This window comes from Sminthopsis crassicaudata, chromosome 4, assembly GCF_048593235.1.
Source record: "Sminthopsis crassicaudata isolate SCR6 chromosome 4, ASM4859323v1, whole genome shotgun sequence".
NCBI lineage: Eukaryota > Metazoa > Chordata > Mammalia > Dasyuromorphia > Dasyuridae > Sminthopsis > Sminthopsis crassicaudata.
The window spans coordinates 114,162,678-114,188,322 of NC_133620.1; the positions used below are offsets into that span (position 1 = coordinate 114,162,678).

At 33.7% G+C, this 25,645-nt stretch overlaps 2 protein-coding genes across 7 annotated transcripts in view; one reads left to right on the forward strand and one right to left on the reverse strand.

Moving 5' to 3' along the window:
* The window catches only part of GPATCH2 (G-patch domain containing 2), a 459,123-nt gene that overhangs the window by 306,461 nt on the left and 127,017 nt on the right, over positions 1 to 25,645 (reverse strand). Inside the window, exon 1 of one of the 5 annotated variants that reach the window (XM_074309179.1) lies at positions 6,641 to 6,858. The exons of the other annotated variants lie outside the window; for them this stretch is intronic. Within the exon in view, the coding sequence (XP_074165280.1) occupies positions 6,641 to 6,696 (56 nt within the window). The 5' untranslated portion in view covers positions 6,697 to 6,858. Of the gene's footprint in view, positions 1 to 6,640; positions 6,859 to 25,645 lie in introns of those variants that run through there. 5 annotated transcript variants of the gene reach the window in all.
* SPATA17 (spermatogenesis associated 17) overlaps positions 6,618 to 25,645 on the forward strand; it is a 267,209-nt gene continuing 248,181 nt past the window's right edge. For both annotated transcript variants that reach the window (XM_074309186.1, XM_074309185.1), the window contains exon 1: positions 6,618 to 7,214. In XM_074309186.1, coding sequence (XP_074165287.1) covers positions 7,147 to 7,214 — 68 coding nt within the window. In that variant the 5' untranslated portion in view covers positions 6,618 to 7,146. The remainder of the gene's footprint in view (positions 7,215 to 25,645) is intronic.

Sequence of the window (25,645 nt, forward strand, 5' to 3'; positions counted from 1 at the left end):
ATCTGCATTGGAGATGCAAAGATTTTGTTTAATCCTCTTTTAAGTAGTTAACATTCTAAGGTACAGGGAAGGAGTCCATAAAAACACAGGGAGTTATGTTACACACCCGCACACACATGAATATAGGGCAGCTGGCTGCGTCAGTGAATAAGTGCCTGGTCTGAAATCAAGGAGACTTCTTCCTGAGTTCAAATCTGACCTCAGACACTTAGTTGTGTTGCCCTGAGCAAATCATTCAACAATGAATGCTTCAACTCCTCATCTATCAAATTAGAAGAAAATGGCAAGTCCCAAATGGTTCGTGAAGAGTTGGAGAGCTGTGAAACGACTCAACCACTATCAAATAACACGTTAATACAGAAAAGAATGAAGGTAGAAGTTCAGAGAGAAGAACATTAACAGCTGGTAGAGACCAAAGGCCTTCTGCTTTAAGTAACTCAAGTTGAATCTTCAAGTCAAGGGTTTTAAGAGATGGAGGTGAGGAAGGAGACTTTTTTCAACTATAGAGGAAAGAGAATGCAAAGACACAGAGAAAAAGGATAGTGTGAAGGAGTAATAGCAAGTAATTATTAAGTATGGTTGACCAAACCACCCAGTTTCTACTAGGGACCAATGTGTGTAAGAAGAATGAAAAGATACAAATGAAGTCATAAAAAGTTTTAAATGCCAAACAGAAAAGTTTATAATTAATTTTAAGGAGCCACTGGAGTTTACTGAATAGATAGATAACATGGCTATAGCTAGGATTTTGGCTTTGTTAGACAAGGAGATCAGAAACAGCAAAGGCCTAGAATAAGGAATAACCATAATATGGAGAGATTAGAAAATTAGGGAAACAAAAAGAATCCATAAATGTTATCTGACATCAGGATTTGGATTTTTGTAGCCTAGTTTAAAATACAGCAAGGATAGGCTCCTGACCAAATATGCAGTATACCATACCTAACTTGAAATATGAGTAACTATTTTTATCTAGGAAAATGAAAAGCAATATAGAAGAGGGATAAAACTAATCATAAACCAGAGGAAATATGGAAGAAAGGTGTGTGTAGGATACAATGAAAATGCCTACAATATAGAGAGAAGGAAGGGGGGAAAAAAGAAAAAAGGAAAAAAAAAAGAAAAGGGGAGGGCATTTATTAATTGCTCAGCACTGAGGATTTTAATTGATCTTTACAATAGCTCTGGGAGGTGGGAGTTTTTCTTTTTGTTTGTTTGTTTTTGTTGTTGTTTTGTTTTGTTTTTGCTGAGACAATTAGGGTTAAAGTGACTAGAGCTAGGGTCACAGAGCAAGGAAGTGTTAAGTGTCTGAGGGCACATTTGAACTTAGGTCCTCCTGATTTCAGGGTTGGTACTCTATCCACTATACCAACTAGCTGCCCCAAGTGGGAGCTATTCTTATCCCCCTTTTATGGTTAGGAAAACTGAGGCAGAGGTTTAAACTCTTCCAAAGTCACACTGCTAATGTTCAAGGATTAATCTGAATTTCCCAACTCCTACAAATTAAATTCATCTAAAAGAAATTTAGTTTTTCAAAGTTTACTAGGATTCTGGTAGTAAAAATGTTGAGATTTCATTCTTTAACCTAAGTCTGTAAATTGTATTAGTTAACTCTAGAAATGTCTATCACATTGAATAAGTAAATGTTTTCAACTCCAATTTTGCTACTAAAGTAAAATGTTATTAAAAGAATATTGTATCCTAACCTAGCATGTGGTCAAGTCAATCAACAAAATTTATCTAAATGCCTGTAATGTGAAGAGTAGGATTAAGAATTCTCACAGATACAAAGTATCTTTGATATAAATGGTTCTTTCATAGGAGATAGAACTCTTATCAACAAGAAATATATAAAATGAAAATTAGAAAAACAACTTGACTAAGCATGGGGCATAAGAAGGCATTTCAGACAAGTGAAACAAAAGTAACAAAGTGTGGAATCAAGAATAAATGAGCAGGGGCAGCTAGATGGCACTAGAGTGCCTACACTGAAATAAGGAGAACCCGAATTCAAATCCAGCAGATATTTAATACTTCCTACTTGTGTAACCCCAATTGCCTAAGCATAATAAATAAGCAAGGCAAGAAATATTTAGGATACAGGAAGACATCAGCTTCTGCCTCTGTGTGGCCCTAAAGTTTCAAGTTGAGAAATAATGAAAAAATTAGGTGATAAAACATGGTTTTGTACTAATTGTAGAAAAACTTAAAAGAATAACTATGGACTTTAGACTGTCCTATAGGAGAATGGGAAGCCAATTAGCTTATTCTAATGTTTTGCAATGATGAGATTAATATTTTAGGGAAATTATAACTTGAGCAAAATGATCTTTAAAAAGATATCCCAGTAATCCAAAAGACGCAATTACAATTAAGGAGGTCCAGGAGCATCTTCTCAGCAATTGAAGTGAATTTTGATATCCTTTGAATGCATGAAGAACCTGAGATTTCCTTGATGTGTGAAGTTGGGAACCATTTTCCACTACCAGAGGACATAGAGAATAATTGGTCTATGATTATAGTATTAAGAGAATTGCTCCAGAATTACAAAATTTCAATGACTTGTTCATAGTCACAAAGCTATTAGATAAGGAGGGAGAAGGGGAGAAGAAGTAGTAGAATGAAGCCCATATCTTTTCTCTCCAAGTTCAACATTTTATCCATTATCTGGTTCATCCTGGTATAGTGGAAAGTGAACCTGACTTGTAATGAGCAAAGTTCTGAGTTCAAATTTTGTTTCTAACTTTTAGTAGCTATAACTGTGGGGAAGTTACTTCTTCCTGAATCTTAATACCTTATGGTATCTAACTTCAAGGGATGTTAAGTTCCAAGGATAAGATAAAATAAAATATGTAATACATTGGAAAATTAAAAGCACTATATAAACAGCATCTACTATCTTCATCATTAATATACATAATAATTTAAGTGTACTATTACCAAAAAGGCCATAATTGGGTTGGGAAAATAAGTGAAAAGAAAGAAAGCAAATGTCATGCTGAGAATTTAAAAATTGGGAAAATGATGCCTATAACAAAAAATACAGATGTCAGCAGGTGGAGTTAGTTTGGAGAAGAAACAATATTGTTCAGACTCTGGTGAAATAAGTTAACTATACCATGGCTTAGTTTCCTTATAATTTGAAATGCAAATAACTCTCAAATTGTACAACTTTGATAGTAGTACCAATAAAGTATAGCCTAAAACTTCCCAAAAGTTACAAGAATTTTCAAAATAGAGTGCAACTTTATTTTAAAATGACGATGTGAAAAATCAAAATTAAAAAAAAAAAGGAATGAGCTTATACATAGATAGAAGGATCTCTCTCTATATATAAATTCTGATTTAAATTTGGTATGCTTTATTAGGAAAATGGATAGAAATACTATGCTATCGTGCTGGGGTTGGAGTGAAAAAATTTAGATAACATTTAGCTTAACATATTCTATTTATTTATTTTTATTATTGCTTTATTTAAAGCACAGAAATGTTAAAAAAAAAAATTTGATAGTGTGACTTTGGATAAGTCCTTTCACTTTCCAATGTCTCATACATCTCACAAAAACTATGTATTACCAAGAACAGAGGCTAATTTCTACATTAGTAGTTTTCTTATCAAGAGTTTCCTATATCAATAAAATTGAAAGTTTAATATTCCCTCCAAAATTAATATTTTATAGGAAATTATATCTTTTCAAACTCTCAAATTTTCTTAAGGGAAATGGTACCAAGAAATTAACCTGAATTCTAAAGCTTACTTTCTTTTAATCTGCTATTCTTAATTTCAAAAGTAAGTTAAAATTAGGAAAAAGGTTTTTACAAAAATGGACACTTGATGGGTTCATTCTCTTAAGAAGAATAATCTATAATGCTTATTTTTTTTAAATGGATAATATATTTTTAGGTCAAAATTCAGTTGTGTGAATGCTCGAGCATGTGCGTGTTACATGTACACACACACACACACAGACACATACACACACACACACTTTCTAGAACATGGAAACATAGTGTATGAAAGGAATAGAAAACAAGTATCCTCTTATAACTTACAGCCTGTCCTTCATGAATCAGTTTACCTGTTCCTAAAAATAGTATTATGAACTGTCTTCTATTCTCTTCAAAGGATTTTGGACAGCAGACAACAGGGATTTATCAACAATGTCTAGTATTGAGCATTTGCTAGCTAATTATGATTTAAGTGAAAAGAACTACAAAAAAGATACTGTAACAATATTATTATAGTATATACTTACAAAGGGAGCCTGAAAAATAATCCAGGTTGCATACATCACTAAAAGCAGGAAATAGGTATATACTTATCTCCAAATGGAACTCCTGTTCCATATTAATAAAGGAAATCTCACAAATTATTGTGTTTTCTTTTTTAATGAATATTTAATTTCAAGACTTCGAAATTGACAAACAACTTTTAGAGTTAGCTAACCTAACTTAATGTAAGGGCTAGACAAGATAATAACAAAACAAGCTAACATCCAGGTTACATACACCTCCTTTGACTCAAAAGATCATTAGTCAATTCAGTTAAGTCAATATTTATTAATTACCTAAAGGCAGCCTGTTTCCTTATCTATAAAATGGGAATAAAAATAGCACTTATTTCCCAAGGTTATTGTAAGAAAAAAATTATAAAGTACTTAAAAACCCTTAAGGCAACATATAAATACTATTATTAATCCCCTGCATTTATGTCAATGCATAGCACAAAATAAATATTTAATAAATGTTTTTCAAATCTAGTTCTAGCTCTCAAATTCTATGAATGCAAAGCAAAATGAGATTTGTTTACTAACCCCTACATTGGTAGATGGCTTTCAAGTGTGAGATTCTAGGTTCAAATTCCAGCTCTGACCACTGATTTTCAGCAAAGAAGTCATTTAATTTTTCTAAGCTTCAAATTACTTATATGTACAATGAAGTGGGATGAACTGATGACCTCTAATGTCCCTTCCAACTTTAAATATACATCATATTAACAACTAAGAACTTGATGTTTTATTTTTTAATGCAGGAGTTCTGACAACTGGAGTTCAGGACTAGAAAAATCAGATCTGGATTCTACTTCTACCTACAATTTGAATGCACCATAAAACTTCATGCAAGTTTTTCTAATCTTTAGGAGTTTGCTTCCTTTTCTATAAAATAAGGTTTATATCTATCTCTAAATGATTCCATTTAAAGTGATTGCTAAGATCTGGTTATCTAGTCTCAAATTTTCATGTTATAGATAAAATTAACTGAAGAACAAAGAAATGAAAGGCTTGGCCTAAGCATCATGCTTAGTAAAATAAGCATCAAGCTAAGTAAAAGCTCATCTGGACGCAAAGACTGGATTATCTAATGCATTGTATTATTTGTATTGTATCATTTTCTTTAAGATTTTGGAACTCAAATTCTCAAATTATACAATGAGGCAGCAATGCATAGGAGGAAGGGCACTAGGATGGGAGAAAAGAAACTTGTTCTAGTTAAGAACACAGTTCCAATGGCTGTGTCACTAAGGAGCTGGCCGAGGCCCAAGGTCTTTAATCCTCAGTGAATTCATTGAGTGCCAGTTCTGCAGAGATTTATTTTAGGCGGCTAGGTGGTACAATGGCTAGTGTACACGTATGTATGCTCCTAGAGGGCAGGCACTGTCTTTAGCCTCTTATTCTATCCTCAGCATTTAGCTCAGCAAATATTTAATAAATGTTTATCAACTTTGTGAGCAATTGTTTGCATTCAGTCTATATGTTGTTTATATGTTGTCTACTCATTAGACTGCAAGCTCAAGGGCAAAGATAGGTTTTTTGCACAAGTCCTAAACAAGGAGATGGTATTTGATAAATGTTTGCGTGATTGTGTGAACACATTTAAATTGTTTCCTCAATTAGAATGCAAGCTCAAGGGCTCTTTTCGTATCCCCAATACTTAGCACAGTGCCTGGCACACAGCAGGAGTTTAATAAATGTTTATTAACTGATTGTGAACGGAGTTATTTACACGTTGTCTCTCCCATTTATCAGCAGGAGAGGCAGGGACCACTTTCTTATTTATATTTTTTCCCTTCTCTCACAGGATTTACAAAGGCTAATACAGACACACACACGTAAACGCTAAATAAATGCTTGCTAACGGTCTCAAAAGCGATGTATCTCTAAAGTTCCTTCCAGCTTCATGCTTCTATGATCCTAGGAGGATTTGGGAGTTAAGTGTTATTTAACTCGGGGGAGTGGGAAAAGGGGGTTCCGGTAAGGGATTCAAAAACACAAGTCTCTGTTCCCACTCTTGTCAACAGCAGAAACATGAACATCTCCAAGACTTGTCCTCAAATCCCTCAAACATGTAACTCAATCAACAAGCATCGCTTGGGGTTCAAGAGTGTCCTGCTCGTCCCCGTGCCCTCCTCCAAGTAGGTCTCATCTTCCTCAAACTTCTTTCCACCTCAGGAGGGGAAAGGGAAACCAAAAGGTCAAAGTCTTCTGACGATCCAGCCTCCTCCTCACCGGGCATCACCTGCAGAACCCTGTCACTCCCACCTGGACGCTCCCTTCCCTTCCTTCCCTCCGCGGCCTCCGGTCACCGTCCGTCCCTCCAGTACTCTCTGTCTCTCCCCTGTCCCTGGGCCCGCCAGCCTCACCAGCGGTTCGCCGTGGCTCGAGCTCCGATCGGTTGGCTCCAGGCCGCCCCGAACATTAACGACACCCGGGAACCGGGCCCCGAGGCTCAGGCCCGAGGGGAGGCTTCGGCTCCGGGTCTGGCTCCGACTCTGGCTCCAGCTCCGGTACCCGAAGGGACTGTTCGGCCGCGGCTTAGCATTTTGAGAGGGAACTCCGGAAGCAGCGGGCTAGCGGAAAACGGAAGCCGGGCGAGACTAAGTAGAATCCCCCCATCCCTCCCCGGACACCCGCTGGGGTCAAACGCCCCTAAAATCTTCCCCTGCTGTTATGGAGTTATACACACTGAGGGATTAAATAAGAGCGATTCTTTGAACCTAAAGACTGTCTCTTTGGCCCATAAATACTGAGAAAAAAAAGGAGGATGGGTAAAGAAGCACACCCTTCTTGAAGGAAGAACATGGTATCACCCAGTTGCCATGGGGACAGAAAGTAACACCAGTTGGGCGCCAAGGGGGCGGGGAAGGCCATGGCTACTCTAGTCACTCTTCAAAATCGGCTCCCGTTCATTGAAAGCCAATACTACTATAGGAACAGGTAAGAAGGCACCAACGAGAAACTCAACTAGCAGGTCTCTAAAACACATGTTGGAGCTTCCTGCCCCCCCATGCCCTGAAAGCAGTAACTAAGATCGAATCCTGCCCCCTTAGCCACCCCATGCCTCATGCCTTCTGAGCTCGTGGAGTCTATAACTTTAAGTAAGGTTTAAGGGACGAGACTGGTATCTGGAAGACCCTGAACCACATGTGTAACCCTCTAAATAAGGGTCTCCGCAAGCAAAATTGTGTTTTGTCTTCTGCTTCATCAGCACCCCCATGTTCATGAAATCCTTTACAAGTTCCAACTACTCATTTCTGGCACCTTTGTAGCCTGGGGTTTTCCCTTCCTGGACTCTCAGAGATCCTTAGGAATTCTGAACTAGACTATTACCAATAGGACATCCTGATTGGAACTTGCTGGTGGTCTATTTCTTAGTTTGTTTCAGGGAAAGAAGGTAATGGAAATTCAAGAGAATCCCTCTGTGCCTTTCAATGCAATTCAACAAAGTCAATTTTATCAGTAGAGATGGCTACAGAAGTTTATAGAAGGGCACTACCATCCCCCTCAAGACCCTCAGTTCCTCACAATTAATATGCATTTTAATTGTTAGGGAGAAGGCAAATACTCTGCCTTTGTTGTACAACCAAAAGAATAGATTTTAATTAAATAAATTTTAGGCCAGATATATTTTTTTAAAACCATGAACTCCTCGCAAATTGGGGACATTTTGAAGGGCAGGTGAGACTTTAATGAATTCCTCAGACTGTATCATTTAGATGTTTATTTAATATGGTACCTCTTTTAAGTGAGTACCAATGATGGTAGAACTATTGTAAAACATCAGTAAATTTAATAATTTAGTACTTATGACAAGCCATTATGTCCAATGAAGTAGATTGAAAACTTTAATATTTACAGAACCTTGCATTTTATGTACCATTTGTTCACAATCTTGTGAAATAAATAGTATATTATCCTCTTTTTTTTTTTAAATGAGAAAACTGAGATTCAGATAAGTTAAATAATTTTCCCATGATGGCAAAACTATTAAAATTTGAAGCCAAGATTTAAATCCAGTAAGAAAGTCAATAGGTTTGGAATTGAAGGACTTAAATTCAAATTCTTGATCTATTACTTAGCAACCATATGAGTTTCCTCAGGTCATTGAATGTCATTGGTATCAGGTTTCTTATCTGTAAAATGAGAGGGTTGGACCACATTTGCTTGGAAACCTCTTCTAAGTTTAAATCCTATAATCTAGTCAGATGTCTTGATTCTAAGCCCATTACTTTCTGATATTCTTTACTCCCTTTCCCTTTTCCTAATGAGATTTTCAAAATACCCATGACTGTTAATCATTTCCTTTTCCCCAAGCTTCTTATTTCTTCCCATTGTTTCCTGAATATGTATTTTAACATATAGTGATATTTTATCTATAACGTTTTATCTTTTTCATTCCTTTTGAATAAGTAATACTCTTTCAGATCCATATTTTCAATATAAATACTCCCTTCCAGAAAACAGATTGCAATTCATTTATCTTTTTTTTTTTTTTTTTTTTAAATTCTGTTTAACTCTTGGTTTATATCTGTCCTGTCTTTCTCAACTGGTCCACCCCAAATGCTTTAGATTCTGTGACATTACATGCTTAGCAATGGAGTCATTCATTCTGTCTATTGATTATTCCTATTTGCCTACATAACCAGCCTTCATTCTCTTCCAGGCATATATGTCTCTATAATGGTATCTTTTACAGTTTCTCCAATGTAATTCGTGATTGGACACATATGCAGAATCATCATATTATATATTGCTCTTTAAATGACATACCTATCATGTCAAATTTGTCTTTGCACTAGTATTTTTCTTTTGCTTTACTTGTTATTCATTCACTGAGTATCTGTGTATAAGCATTTGAGGCTAAGGGCTTTAGCATTGGATACTTTTCTCAAATTGTTGTCTCTTTCAATTCTAGGTATCCCTCCTGCCTTTCTTCTTGCTACATTATAGCTAACTCTGTCTTAACAGTTTCCTGCCTGCCTTAGCCTTCTTATTTTAGCAAGACTTTTGATTAGATTTGCAAGACGAGCCAAATACATTCTTGGTAAATACACTTCATCCCTGATCTGGAGACTGCCATTTTTATATTCTAAACTTGGATCACAAATCTGAATTTCTGTACTAAACACCATCTTCATAGCCATCTGTGAATTTACAGGCTTATCTTTCTTTTCTAAAGCCCTTGCCTTCAATAGAAGCAGTAATAGGAATGGTTCTTGCTGTATCTTACTATCTCTAATTTTTTATCCTATAATTTATATTAGCAACGCTTTCTAGATTTTTTTTTTTTTCTGCACACATAATCTGTGCCTTTATTTGTCATCAAATATGACTTGTATTCATCTGGTTTGATACATCTTGCAAGGTTCTTTGTCACATCCTGGATACATCCTTGGAAAGACAGCTTACCCCTCTCCTCTGTGTTTGCAAATCTGAAAGCTTTGTCAGGGAGTTTAGCCAGCACTACTTGTTTCTTCCTCTTAATTTTACTGGATAATACTCTCTCTCCCACTAATGGCTGCTGAGCATCCATTCTTATCATAAAAGTTCTTTTATGAATATTTTAATATGTATAGGGTCTTTTTTATAATTGATCTATTTGGGCTATATGCTTAACAATATAGTCATTTTCTAACCAGAATTCTATAATGTTTTCCTAAGTGGCTGGTCCTATTCAGATTTCAACAGCAACAAAATCTATTAATGTGTTTATCTTTCCCCAATCTCTTCAATACTGCCTTCTTCTTTTGTTATCTTTTTCACTTTACTAATTCTGAGGAGAAACCATGGGATTCTAATTGTACTTATTAATAATTTGGAGCATTTTTTTATTTTGCTATTATTAAGTTATAATTCCATATTACCTCTAAACAGTTACCTATTGAATAATGTCTTATAATTTTACATGATCTTATATATGTTACATATTATTAATAAAATGTTTATTATGATAATATTCAAAATAGAAGAATAAAAATATTCAAATAGAAACATTGGCACAGTGGATAGAGTGCTACACTGAAATCAGGAACATCTGAGATAAAATCTGATCCTAGACATTTACTAGCTCTGTGACTCTGGACAAGTCTCTTCACCTCTATTTGCCTCAGTTTCCTCATCTGTAAAATGGAGACAATAACATCACCCTGAATGGCTATGAGGATCAAATGAGGTAATATTTGTAAGTGCCTAGCCCAGGGCTCAGAAAATAGTAAGCATTACAAATTTTAGATAAATATAATGCAATAATGTTTTCTCATTGGTCTTCATTTCTTCTTATCCTAAATGAATTAATGTTCATGTGAAAGCTTTTTAATTAAACCTAAAGTAAATGATCATTTTTGTTCTTTTTAATTGCTTCTATTCCTTTTTTGATAAAGAACTCATCTACCCATATCAATGAAAGATGTATGCATTCTTCCTAAGTTTTATGATATGGTCTTTAATATTTAGGCTATGCCCTTTTTTGAATTTATTGTGAAATAAAGTATAAATGTAGATTAAAACCAAATTTCTGACAGGTAGCACTTTCTGTCAGACTGGTTTTTTCTAGGTTGAGTAATTTATAATTTTGGGTTTACCAAATACTACATCATTGAGTTTAAATATTTCTATTTTTTTCCTTGATTAGTATATGCTATTAACCTACTTTTAATTTTTAATCATTACCAATGTTTTTGAAGATTATCTCTTTGATAATATTATCTTCATAATATGAATTGAGATCCTATTCATTCTTCCTCATTCTTCCCATTCATTCTTGCCTCATAACTAATGCCTGCATTTTCTTAGAATTCCCTTTACTAAAATCTCTAAAAATATCATATGCTTATCTGAGTTCTACCAAAATAAATAAATGTTAATAGTTCTATTATTTAATTCTGGTTCATCACAGAAGGGTAACTCCTAGTTGTTTAATTTTTTTTTTAAATTTTTTAAATTATTTTTTATTTTTTATTTTTTTTTGCTTTTGGCAATTTAGAATAAAGTATTAGACTTAGGAAGTTCAAAACCTTTCTGAGACATTTACTGGCTCCATGGCCCCAGGCAAACCATTTTACTTGATAATCTCAGTTTCCTTGATTCTAAAATTGGGAATATCACAGGATTTCTGTGGGGAATAAAATGACATAATATCTTTAAGCTGCTTTGCAAAAACTTAATGCACAATATAAATGTCATCATCATCATCATAATCTTTGAGGGAACATGTATGCTAATGTGATCATAGATTTTTCTGTTATTTGGTAGATTCAAGAATATTTTTGCAAAAGTATACTTTAATAATTATGTAATACATTGTCGTGAAAATAATTTTATGATAGCAACAAGTAAGTTATGGTTACACAAGCAATTTCTAAAAGTGCTACTTACAAAGACTTTGTAAGCATCAGTTGTACTTATATGTAATTAAGAAATCAGAACCTTACTGCTTCTGTTTAACTTTTTTTTAGAACACGGGACATAGAATCTATTTAGTTTTTATTACTGCACTAATAATTACTGGGTTTTTGTTTGGTTTTTGTTTTGCTTTATTAAAAACTTGTTGACTATTCTTTTTTGGGGTCAGAGGTTCTGTAGTTTCATAAAGAGATGGAATATTGCTAACATATGTCATCACCTTATAATCACTGGGGGTCTGACCTTAGTGCCCCCCCACACTTATCCTGAGTATGAGGGGGGTGCAGAGCTGGTGTCCTGCTTCATCCCCCTCCCGATTCTTAAGGTCCCCATACACTTGTGTAGCTTCAAGTCACATGATGACCTGCCCCGGAAGCCCCAATGTACAATTTGTCACTGAAGCTCATTCTGCACATACAATATATCGTGCAGTTATATACATATATGCACAATCTTGCCTAAGATTATGATAAATTACGAGTGTAGCACGTACAATCATGCAATGTTGGATCATGAGAATTGATTCCAGGATTCAGAGGAAGTCAGGGCATTTGAGAGGGCCACCTGAGCAGTGACTTGTGTGCAGTGAAGTTCTGAAGCAGGAGAGAAAGTGCAGGAAATTGAGGCATCACAGAGCAGAGGCAGCTTGGAGGAAGTTGGGTATTGCAGTCTGTATATCTCTGTGTGGGCAAAGTTATTGCTGGTATATTGTTTTTGTAGCACTGTATATACACACACACACACACACACACACACATATATATATATGTATGTATTTTATTTTTAGCAATTTGGAATACCTTAGAAATAATGATGTCAAGAAAAAGAAAAATTGACTTGGAGTGTAGGATATTCAAAGAACAGTGGACTTATGATTACTTTTTCATGCAACACAAGGAAAGAGTTTGTCTGATATGCCAGAATATAGTGTCTGTGTTCAAAGAATATTATTTGTGTCGACACTATAAAATTCAACACAAAGATAAATATGATTGATTGGTTGGAGAATTGAAAAAAGATAAAATATTAAAACTGAAAAATAAATTGACAACTCAGAAAAAATATTTTTGTGAATCAGAAGCAACTAAATATTTCATCACTGTGAGCAAGTTTTCAAGTTGCCAAGCTAATAGCATGCACTGGCAGACCATTTGTGGAGGGAGAATTTGTTAAAGAATGCCTTCTTTCTGTTGCCAAAGAGATGTGTCCAGAGAAGGCCGATTTATTTAGTACAGTGAGTCTTTTAGGACCTACAATTACACGGAGGATTGAAGAAATGGGAGATAGTCTGCATCAGCATTTGCAAAACTCCATGAAAAAAATTTTATATTTTTCCTTGGCACTCAATGAAAGTAATTATGTTCGTGATTCTGCACAACTTCTAATTTTTATTCGTGGGATGAATGATTATTTTGAAGTCATAGGAGAGCTTTCTGCACTGGAAAGCATCAAAGGAACAACTACAGGAGAGGATATCTATGAAAAGGTTTGCCAAACTATGAATAGTTTGGAGCTGGACTGGGCTAAACTAGCCAGTGTGACAACTGATGGTGCCCCTAGCTTGGTGGGGTCTAAGAAAGGAGTAATTGCTCACATTAACCAAGAGATGGACAAACATAACCATTCTCATCCAATAGCCATACACTGCCTCATCCACCAACACACGCTGTATAGTAAGTCACTGAAGTGGGAATCTGTTATGAAAATTGTGGTATCTTGTGTTAACTTTATTAGAGCTAATGCAATAAATCACAGACGATTTCAGGAATTTCTGTCTGAGCTAAATGTTGAATATGAAGATGTTCTATATCACACAGAAGTCCAAGGGAGAGTTTTGAAACGTTTCTATGACTTACTTCCATAGATTACAACTTTTCTGCTTTCAAAAAACAAAGTACCACCAGAACTCAATGATGCAGAATGGAAATGGCACCTTGCCTTTCTGACAGATGTAACAGAGCTACTCAACAATTTCAAAATGCAACTTTAAGGAAAGGGGAAGCTCATCTGTGATATGCAATCACATGTCAAAGCATTTTAAGTAAAATTAGGCCTCCTCATCAAACAAGTGAAGGAGGAAAACTTCTGCCATCTCCCCACAACTCAAAATCTGTTAGCAGAAAAACTGCTGATTGCATTGCCAAACAAAACTTGTGTGGATTCATTGGAAAAATTGCAAAAGGAGTTCCAATTTAGATTTAAAGAGCTTCATCTTCATGAACAAGACATACAGCTTTTCTGTAACCCATTTTCTATTGACATTGAAAATGTGGATACAATTTACCAAATGGAACTGGCTGAACTGCAGAATTGTAACTCTCTGAAAGACACATTCAAGTCAAGCAGCCTTCATAATTTCTATACATCTCTCTCCTCTGAGACATACCCTCATCTCAGGAACCATGCACTCAAAATGGCAACCATCTTTAGCAGCACTTATGTCTGTGAACAGACCTTTTCTAGAATGAACTTTTGAAATCTCCAACCAGATCAAAACAAAGGGATGCCCACTTGCATCACTTGTTACGACTAGCAATGACAAATAAGGAACCAGACATTGACCATCTTATTAGCCAAAAGCAGGACCATAGTTCCCATTGAAATACTGGTAAGTTTGTTGATTTAACTTTACTTCATTTAAAATATTGTATTTGTTCCCGTTTTGTTTCTTCACTTCAAAATAAGATATATGCAGTGTGCATAGGAATTTGTTCATAGTTTTTGTTTTTACTATAGTCTGGCCCTCCAACAGTCTGAGGGACAGTGAACTGGCCCCCTATTTAAAAAGTTTGAGGACCACTGCTCTAGATTATGAGCACTATAGTTTTAGAAGGAAATTGACAAATGGGAATGCATGTACTAGAAAGCAACCAAGACAGAGCAGAGCCTGGAGACTGTCATGGAAGGCTTAGTTATAAATATTGGAGATATTTTACCAAGAAAAGAGGAGCCTATCAAATCAATTTGAAAGCCTATTATGTGGGGAAAAGATTAGACTTGTTCTGATTGGCCCCAGAGGGAATAAAAACAATGTATGAAAGAGGTAGATATTTTGCTGTAGGCTTGATTATAAGGAAAAAGGCAAGAGCTATCCAAAAATGGCATTGATTTTATGAGGATATATTAATAAATCCCCCTCATTAAGCCACTTCTTAGGTCTGTACTTGAGAGAATTCAGTTATGATTTTAGATAGAAGACCTTTAAGATTCATTCAAACATAGATTATGTGATTCTATACATTTTAAATTTACACTTTTAAAATTATTTCCACTTGAAATACATATAATGAATCTTTGGTTTTAGAATGAGAAGTAATTGAGGTGTTGAGAAGTCTGGCTTAGATGGAAGAACAACTAGTACATATAATTCTTTATTCCCCTTTAGTTTATATATATATATATATATATATATATATATATATATATATATATATATATATATATATATATATATATAGTGATTGAGCTTTTGGAATTTTGAGAAAGGGTAAAGATTAGATTTGAATAAGGAATATTTAGGAGAAATTGAAAGAGGAAAAGAAGACAAATTGAAGATAAAAAAAGAACTGAGGCATTAAGATCTGAATGTACTGGAAAACAAAGACATGAAGGAAAGAATGGTAATAACTAGCTAATATTGATAGGGCTTACTATGTGCCAGGCATTATGCTATGCCCTTTGCAATTATTATTTTATTTGAACGACACTAGAAGGTAAATGTTATTATTTTTATTTTGCAGATAAAGAAACTAAAGCAAAGATTGAGCTACTTGCCAAGAGTCTGAGACCAGAGTTAAACTCAGGTCTTCCTTATTCCTGACCCATTGTTTTATGTTTTATTTATATCCTAGTAAAAAAAAAAAAAAAAAAAAAAAGAAAGAAATAGAAGGATAAGATATATAGCATTCCATCTCTTGGCTCCTACTTTTATTTTTTTCTCTTTTGTGGTTATAGCTTTTTATATACAAAACATGTAAATGGGTAATTTTTCAACATTGACCCTTGCAAAAACTTCTCTGTTTCAACTTTTCCTCTCCTTCCCTCCACCCTCTTCCCCTAGATGGCAGGTAGTTTCATACATGTTAAATATATTAAAGTATATGTTAAATGCAATATATATATATATAAAGTTATCTTGCTGCACAAGAAAGATTGGATTTAGAAAGAAGGTAAAAAATAATCTGAGAAGAAAAAACAAAAATGCAAGCAAACAATAACAGAAAGAGTGGGAATGCTATGTTGTAATCCATACTCATTCCCCAGTGTTCTTTTTCTGGGTGTAGCTGTTCATCACAGATCAATTGGAACTGATTTGGATCCTCTCATTGTTGAAGAGAGCCATATCCATCAGAACTGATCATCACATAGTATTGTGCTAAAGTGTATAATGATCTCGTGGTTCTGTTTGCTCCTACTTTGAAAAAAAATATATTTTTAAAAATTTCAGTTTCAAATTATTTTTCTCCTTCCATCCTTTTCTCTACCCATTGAGAAGGCAAGAAATATGATGGCCACTATACATATGAAGTCATACAAAGCATATTTTTGCATTAACCATATTGCAAAAGGAGGAAGGAAGCAAAAAATAAAGTGAAAGAAAATAGGCTTCATTATATACTGAATCCATTAGTTCTTTATCTGTAGGTGGATAGTGTTTTATATAATAAGTTCTTTGAAATTGTTGTAGATAATTGTATCGATCAATTATTCAGTCTTTCATGATTGACTATCATTATAATATTTTTTGCTTATGTTACTGTATTTAATTGTATATATTATTTACTTAATATATTCCATGGATCAACCACTGTTTTTTTGTTTGCTTGTTTGTTTGTTTTTGCATTGAGGATGGATCTTCTTGGGTGTTTTTGATTACTGAATTGCAGGATAATTTTAGATCTTACACTGCTAAGACATCTTCCTTTATCTTTTTGTTTCATTGATTTCCTCGACATTTTTCTTTTCTTCTAGATGAATTTTGTTACTATTTTTTTTAGCCCTGCAAAGTAATTTTTCATAATTTTATTAGTATGGCAATAAATAAGTAAATTAATTTAGGCAGTTTCTCATTTTTTATTATATAGATTCAGTCTATCCATATGCAATTACTATTTCTCCAATTATTTAGATTTTTATTTTTATAAAGAGTGTTTTGTTACTCAGATAATTTTTACTGGCTGTACTTCATACAGCCTTTTTTTTTTCCATTCTCATTTCCATATCCTAGTTTTCTTGTTTTAAAATCCCAGCTAGGTGGAGCCAAGATAGTGGAGAGGACACAAGTATCTTCCTAAACTCTCTTTTTCCCTCAATCTATTTTAATGATATTCAGCCTTGGAATTGGTACTTGACTGTCAAAACTCATGAATATTAGGAGTATAACATACTAGCAACAAAAGATATTCTTGAAATTCTCCAGAAAAGGTCTGTTTTTGCTCCCCAAAGGGGACAGAATGGGAGTAGGCCAGGCACAGATAGGCAGTGAGAAGCTTGGGAAACAGCTCATGACTAAGCAGTCCAGAGAGGGAGGGGAGGTGGTCTCTGCTGGCAGAAAATCTTCAGGGAGTACTTTACCACAGTATGAGCTACTTTGCCCAGGCAGCAAGCCAGTAGATCAGCAGAGAAGCTATAAACACAAGGGGTAAAGACTACAACCCCAAAATGCTACAATCTCTCAGGACCTGGCCACACCCACATAGCACCCAGAGTGACTCAGTGTGATAGCAGCTGCAGTAGTTGGTCCCAGAGTAATCCTAGCAGCTGCCTTTCCACTGCTGCTCATTTCATGTCCCAGTGCAGCTAATGAGTGTTGTCCTCCTGTCCCTTCACTGCTACTGACTATAAGCAGATGGGTTTTTGGTTTTCTTTCTTTTTTTTTCTTCAAAAATAAAAAGGGATCTTAAAAGAGAGCTAGATGAAAAATGGGAAAAGGAAAGGAAAGCTTTGCAAGAGGGTCAGGATAAGTCATTGAAAGACAGAGTGGATAAAGAAATCAACTCCCTAAAAAACAGAATTTGAAAATTGGAAAAGATAGACAACTCCCAGGAAAACAGAATTTTTGAATTGGAAAAAGAAAATAATTCTTTAAAAAAATTGGCAAAATGGGGAAAAATGCATAGAACAAAGCAACTCATTTAAAAACTCAACTGGACAAATACAAAAAGAAAAAAAAAGTAAATGAAGAAAATAATTCATTAAAAATCAGACTTGAACCAATGGAAATTAATAACTCAAGAAGACACCAAGAATCAGCCAAGCAAAACCAAAAAAATAAAAAAATAGGAAAAAAAAAAGTTAAATACCTACTTGGGAAAACAACAGACCTGGAAAATAGATCTAGGAGAGATAATCTAAGGATTCTTGGACTCCCTGAAAATCATGATGACAAAAAGAGCCTAGACACTATTTTTTCAGAAAATCATCAAAGAGAACTGCCCAGATGTTATAAAAAGATGTTATAAAAAACTAGACATTGAAAGAATTCATTGATCTCTTAAAGAAGGGAAAGGGACCTGTATGTTCAAGAATGTTTGTGGCAGCCCTCTTTGTAGTGGCCAGAAACTGGAAACTACGTGGATGCCCATCAATTGGGAGAATGGCTGAATAAATTGTGGTATATGAATATTATGGAGTATTATTGTTCTGTAAGAAATGACTAACAGGATGATTTCAGAAAGGTGTGGAGAGACTTACATGAACTGATGCTGAGTGAAATGAGTAGGACCAGGAGATCGTTGTATACTTCAACAGCAATACTATGTGATGATCAATTCTGATGGATGTGGCCATTTTCAACAATGTGATGAACCAAATCAGTTCCAATAGAGCAGTAATGAACTGAACCAGCTACACCCAGCAAAAGAACTCTGAAAGATGACTATGAACCACTACATAGAATTCCCAATCCCTCTATTTTTGTCTGCCTGCATTTTGGATTTCCTTACAGGCTAATTGTAACACTATTTCAAAGTCCGATTCTTTTTGTATAGCAAAACAACTATTTGGACATGTATACATATATTGTATTTAATTTATACTTTAACATATTTAACACATATTGGTCAACCTGCCATTTGGGGGGGGGGGTGGGAAGGAGGGAAAGAATTGGAACAAAAGGTTTGGCAATTATCAATGTTGTAAAATTACCCATGCATATGTCTGGTAAATAAAAACTATTATTATTAAAAAAAAAAAAAAAAAAAAAAAAAAAAGGAATTCATTGATCTCCTACTGAAAGAGATCTCAAAAACAAAACAAGAAATATTGTGGCTAAATTCCAGAACTATGAGACCAAGGAAAAAATATAAGCAGCCAGGAAAAAAAAAAAAAACAAACAATTCAAATATGAAGGAGCCACCACAAGGATTACTCAGGATCTGGCAGCATCCACATTAAAGGATCAAAGGCCTGAAAGCTGATATTCCAAAAGGCAAAATAATTTGTTATGCAGCCAAAAATAACTTACCCAGCCAAAATGAGCATTTTCCCCCCCAGGGAAGAAGATAGACATTCAATGAAATAGGTGAAGTCCATTTATTCCTGATGAAAGAACCAGAGTTAAACAAAAAGTTTGATCTACAAATATAGGACTTAATAGAAGTATAAAAAGGTAAAAAGAACTCTTGAGAACTGTATTTCTGTTATGAGTATACATAAAGAGTACATGTATAATTTGGTTTTACTGTTACAAAAAGAAGAACTAGAGGAAGAAAGGAAATTATACCAGAAAAAGGGAAAAGTGGAGGTAAAAAGAGGAAAATTACAACACAAAGAGGCAAAGGAAACCTTTTATAGCTGAGGTAATGAAGGGAGGGGGATGAACATAGTGTGAATGTTAACTCTCATCAGATTTGGCTCAAAGAGAAAACATTAGAGATATTTGATTTACATAGAAACTTCTCCCAGCTCATTGAAAAGTGGGAAGGGAAAAAAGAAAAGGGAAGGGTTCGAGTAAATAGAAGGGAATACAGAAATAGTAAGGAAAACTTTTAAGAAAGGGGAGGGACTTCAAGGGGGAGGGCTGCATGAGGCAAGTGGTGCTCAAAAGTTTTAAAGTGGGGAGGGAGGTAAGGGGAAAAGGAAAGAGAAAAGCATAATTTTGGGATAAGAAGATGACAAAAAATACAGAATTAATAGTTTTAACCATAAATGTGAATGGGATAAACTCCCCCATAAAGCAGAGGTGGATAGCAGACTGAATTAAAAGCCAGAATCTTATAACATGTTATTTACAGGAAACACACTTGAAGCAGGGTGATATATACAGAGTAAAGGTAAAAGGTTAGAGCAGAATCTATTATGCTTCAGGTGAAGCCAAAAATGCAGGGTACCCATTCTGATCTCAGATCAAGCAAAAGCAAAAATTGATCTAATTAAAAGAAATAAGGAAGGGCTCTATGTCTTGCTAAAGGGCAGCATAGATAATAAAGCAATATCAGTATTAAACATATATGCACTAAGTGGTATAGCATCTAAATTCCTAAAAAAGAATTTAAGTGACCTGCAAGAAGAAATAGACAGCAAAACTATAGTAGTGGGAGATCTCAACCTTGCAGTCTCAGAACTAGATAAATCAAACCACAAAATAAATAAGAAAGAAGTTAAAAAGGTAAATAGAACACTAGAAAAGTTACATATGATAGATCTTTGGAGAAAACTGAACGGAGACAGAAAGGAGTACATTTTCTTCTCAGCAGTTCATGGAACTTATACAAAAATTGAGCATATATTAAGACATAAACACCTCAAATTCAAATGCAAAAAGACAGAAGTAGTAAATGCATCCTTCTCAGACCACAATGCAATAAAAATTACATTCAATATAAAGCCAGGAGAAAATAGACCAAAAAGTAATTGAAAACAAAATAATCTCATCCTAAAGAATGATTGGGTGAAACAGACAATCATCAACACAATAATTTCACCCAAGAGAATGTCAGTAATCAAACATCATACCAAAATGTGTGGGATACAGCCAAAGAGATAATAAGGGGAAATTTTATATCTCTAAAGGCTTACTTGCATAAAATAGAGAAAGAGAAAATCAATGAATTAGGCTTACAACTAAAAACAACTAGAAAAGGAGCAAATTAAAAACCCCCAATCAAACACTAAACTTGAAATTCTAAAAATAAAAGGAGAGATCAATAAAATTGAGAGTAAAAAATTATTGAATAAATAAAACTAAGAGTTGGTTTTATGAAAAAAAAACACAACAAAATAGATAAACCCTTGGTAAATTTGATTAGAAAAAGGAAAGAGGAAAATCAAATTCTTAGTCTTAAGAATGAAAAGGGAGAAATTTCCACTAATGAAGATGAAATTAGAGTAATAAATCAGGAGTTACTTTGACCAACTTTAAATTTGATAACTTAAATGAAAAAATATATAGGTTGCCCAGTTTCGCAGAGGAAGAAGTAAATTGCTTAAATAGTCCCATTTTAGGAAAAGAAATAGAAACTATTAATCAACTCCCTAAAAAAATCCCCAGGACCAAATGGATTTACATCCCATTCTATCAAACATTTAAAGAACAATTAACACCTATATTATATAAATTATTTGAAAAATATGAATGAAGGAATCCTACCAAATTCCTTTTATGACACAGATATGGTACTGATACCTAAACTAGGTAGAATGAAAACAGAGAAAGAAAATTATAGACCAATCTTCCCTAATGAACATCAATGAAAAAATCTTAAATAAAATCTTAGCAAAAAGAGTATAGAAAATCATCTCCAAGATAATACACCATGACCAAATAGGATTTATAACAGGAATGCAGGGCTGGTTCAATATTAGGAAAACTATTAGCATAATTGACTATATCAATAACCAAATTAACAAAAAATATGATCATCTCAGTAGATGCAGAAAAAGCATTTGATAAAATCCAATACTCATTCCTATTAAAAACACTAGAGAGGATAAGAATAAATGGACTTTTCCTTAAAATAGTCAATAGCATCTATTTAAGACCATCAGTAAGCATCATATGTAATGGTGATAAACTGGAACCATTCACAATAAAATCAGGAGTGAAACAAGGTTGCCTATTTTCACCATTACTATTCAATATTGTATTAGAAACACTAGCTTTGGCAATAAGAGACAAAAAAGAAATGAAAGGAATTAGAGTAGGTAATAAGGAAATGAAATTATCACTTTTTATAGATGATATGATGGTATACTTAGAGAACCCCAGAGATTCTAGTAAAAAGCTATCAGAAATAATCCTTTAGCAAAGTTGCAGGATACAAAATAAATCCATATAAATCATCAACATTTTAATACATCACTAACAAAATCCAACATCAAGAGATACAAAGAGAAATTTCATTTAAAATAACTGTTGATAGTATAAAATATTTAGGAATCTTATCTACCAAAGGAAAGTCAGGAATTATATGAGCAAAATTACAAAACACTTTCCAGACAAATAAAGTCAGATTTAAATAATTGAAAAAATATTAAGTGCTCCTGGATAGGCTATACCATATACATATATATTTAGTGCTATACTAATCAGACTCCCAAGAAACTATTTTAATGACCTAGAAAAAATAACGGAATTCATATGGAAGAACAAATGATTAAGAATTTCAAGGGAATTAATAAAAAAAAATCAAATGAAGGTGGCTTAGCTGTACTAATAGTATAGTATAAAATAGTATAGTATAGTATAAAATATTTGAAAATCTATCTGCCAAGGGAAAATCAGGAACTATATGAACAAAACAACAAAACACTTTCCACACGAAGTCAGATCTAAATAAATGGAAAAAATATTAAGTGCTCCTGAATAGATTGAGCAAATACAATAAAGATGACAATACTACCTAATCTATTTATTTAGTGCTAAACTGATCAAACTCCCAAGAAACTATTTTAATGACCTAGAAAAAATAATAAAATTCATATGCAAGAACAAAAGGTTGAGAATTTCAAGGGAACTCATGAAAAAAAAAAAAAAATCAAGTGAAGGTGGCCTAGCTGTACCAGATCTAAAACTATATTATAAAGCAGCGATCACCAAAACCATTTTGAAGTGGCTAAGAAATAGACTAGTTGATCAGTGGAATAGGTTAGGTTCACAGGACAAAATAGTCAATAATTATAGCAATCTAGTGTTTGACAAACCCAAAGACTCCAATTTTTGGGATAAGAATTCACTGTTTGACAAAAATTGCTTGGAAAATTGGAAATTAGTATGGCAGAAACTAGGCATTGACCCATACTTACTTAATACTGTACACCAAGATAAGATCAAAATGGGTTCATGATCTAGGCATAAAGAATGAGATTATAAATAAATTAGAAGAACATAAGATCATTTACCTCTCAGACCTGTGGAGGAGGAAGGAATTTGTGACCAAAGAAGAACTAGAGGTCATTATTGATCACAAAAAGAAAATTTTGATTATATTAAGTTAAAAAACTTTTGTAAAAATAAAACTAATGTGGACAGATTAGAAGGGAAACAATAAACTGGGAAAACATTTTTACAGTCAAAGGTTCTGATAAAGGCCTCATTACCAAAATATATGCAGTTTTGATTGTAATTGATAAGAAATCAAGCCATTCTCCAAGTGATAAATGATCAAAGGATATGAACAGACAATTTTTGGATGATGAAATTAAAACTATTTCTACTCCTTTGAAAGGGTATTCCAAGTCACTTATTAATCAGAGAAATTAAAATTAAGACAACTCAGATACCACTACACTCCTGTCAGATTGGCTAAGATGACAGGAAAAGATAACGACAAATGTTGAAGGGGATGTGGGAAAACTGGGACACTGATGCATTGTTGGTAGAGTTGTGAATGGATCTAACCATTCTGGAGAGCAATTTGAACTATACTCAAAAAGTTACCAAAGTGTGCATATCTTTTGATCCAACAGTGTTACTACTGGGCTTATACTCCAAAGAGATATTAAATAAGAGAAAGGGAACCGTATATTCAAAAATGTTTGTATCAGCCTTTTTTTGTAGTGCCTAGAAACTGGAAATTAAAGGGATGCCCACCAATTGGAGAATGGCTGAATAAATTGTGGTATATGAATGTTATGGAATATTATTGTTCTATAAGAAATGACCAGCAGGATAAATACAGAGAAGCTTGGAGAGACATACATGAACTGATGCTAAGTGAAATGAGCAGAAGCAGGAGATAATTATGCACTTCAACAACAATAATACATTATGATCAATTCTGATGGACATGGCTCTCTTCAACAACAAGCAGATCCACATCAATTCCAATTGATCTCTAATGAACAGAACCAGCTACACCCAGAGAAAGAACACTGGGAAATGAGTATGGACCACAACATAACATTTCCACTCTTTCTGTTACTGTTTGCTTGCATTTTTGTTTTTTTCTTCTTAGGTTATTTTTACCTACTTTCTAAATCTAATCTTTCCTGTGCAATAAGATAACTGTATAAATATGTATACATATATTGTATTCAACATATACTTTAACATATTTAATATGTATGGGACTACCTGCCATCCAGGGGAGGAGATGGAGGGAAAGAGGGGAAAAGTTGGAACATAAGGTTTTGCAAGGGTTAATATTGAAAAATTACCCATGCATATGTTTTGTATATAAAAAGCTATAATAAAAAATAAAATTAAAAAAAGAAATCTATACTATGAAAATAAAAAACAAAGATAAAAATAAAATTTCAGCTAAAACTTTCACTAATTTATAATAAGTATTTTTCTTGAATCCCTTTTAATAACTGTGCTTTTCCTCTATTAAATATCTTCAATCTATCCTCTGTTGTGTCTTGTTTGTAGATGTTTTTTTTCATAGTGTATCTTCTATAAACTGTGAGCTCTTTGAGAACAGGGACTATTTTTGTTTTGTTTTGCATTTTTTGTATTCTTTAACCTCACCACAATGCCTGGACTATAATTGACATTTAATAAATGTTGACTTGAGATGGACAAAAGATATATAAACTTATAAGATTGAGAACAATAAAAGGAAAAGTTAGGGGGAAAGGAACTAGATTTGTGATGTCTTATTGTTAGCCAAGTTTTTTTTTTTATTTACTTATCTGTTTACATGTTTTTCCCACTGAAGAACATATACTTTTTTTTATTAATAGTTTTTATTTACCAGATATGCATGGGTAATTTTACAATATTGAGAATTGCCTAACCTTTTGAAAAACATATACTTTTTAAAACTATTTTTCTCTTTTTGTATCTGGAAAATGCTTGCTGAATTGAACTGAGTTGTTTTTAAAGACAATTTATGGACAAAGTAAAGGGTTTTTAAGACAAGGGAAAGGATATTGGATGTGGTAATGATCTGAAAATAATGACAAATCTACAGTGGAAGATAGCCAAAGCAAGATGACACAGAAATCTTCCCTTGGAACTACTAGCAAGAATGACAAAGGAATGAGATTCTCATTTGAAAGAAAATATATAAAGACAATTTTGGAACTGCCTGAATAGAATATATGATGCCAGTATTATTACATTTGTTAAATATTACAGAGAACAGAGAACTATTGGAAGAATAGTAGCAATAGTTAGACTTTAAAAGGGAAAAATTCCAAAAAAGTAATCAACACATTTTAAAAGAAAAATCCATGGCTTCAGACTGTAGCACAGAAGACAAACAAACTGTTGAAGGAAAGCAGGACATACTAGAAATCCTAATATGTCCTTCATATATATGAAGTCCTCATTAATATTATCTATATTTTATGGGATGAAGCCCAGGGCATTGAATATGACTCTGAAAGAAATTATACTTTGTTCAGAAAAAATAGGATAAGTAAGAAAGGAGGATTGTAAAATAAATACACAAATATAATATATGAAGAAAATCAGGAACTATAGAGGTCAAGATTCTCTTTTTAAAAAATTTAATCATGAAGACAAAGGAGTTGTCTGAAGAGAAGATATGTTTATACAAGAAATTTCAACAAACTTTAAG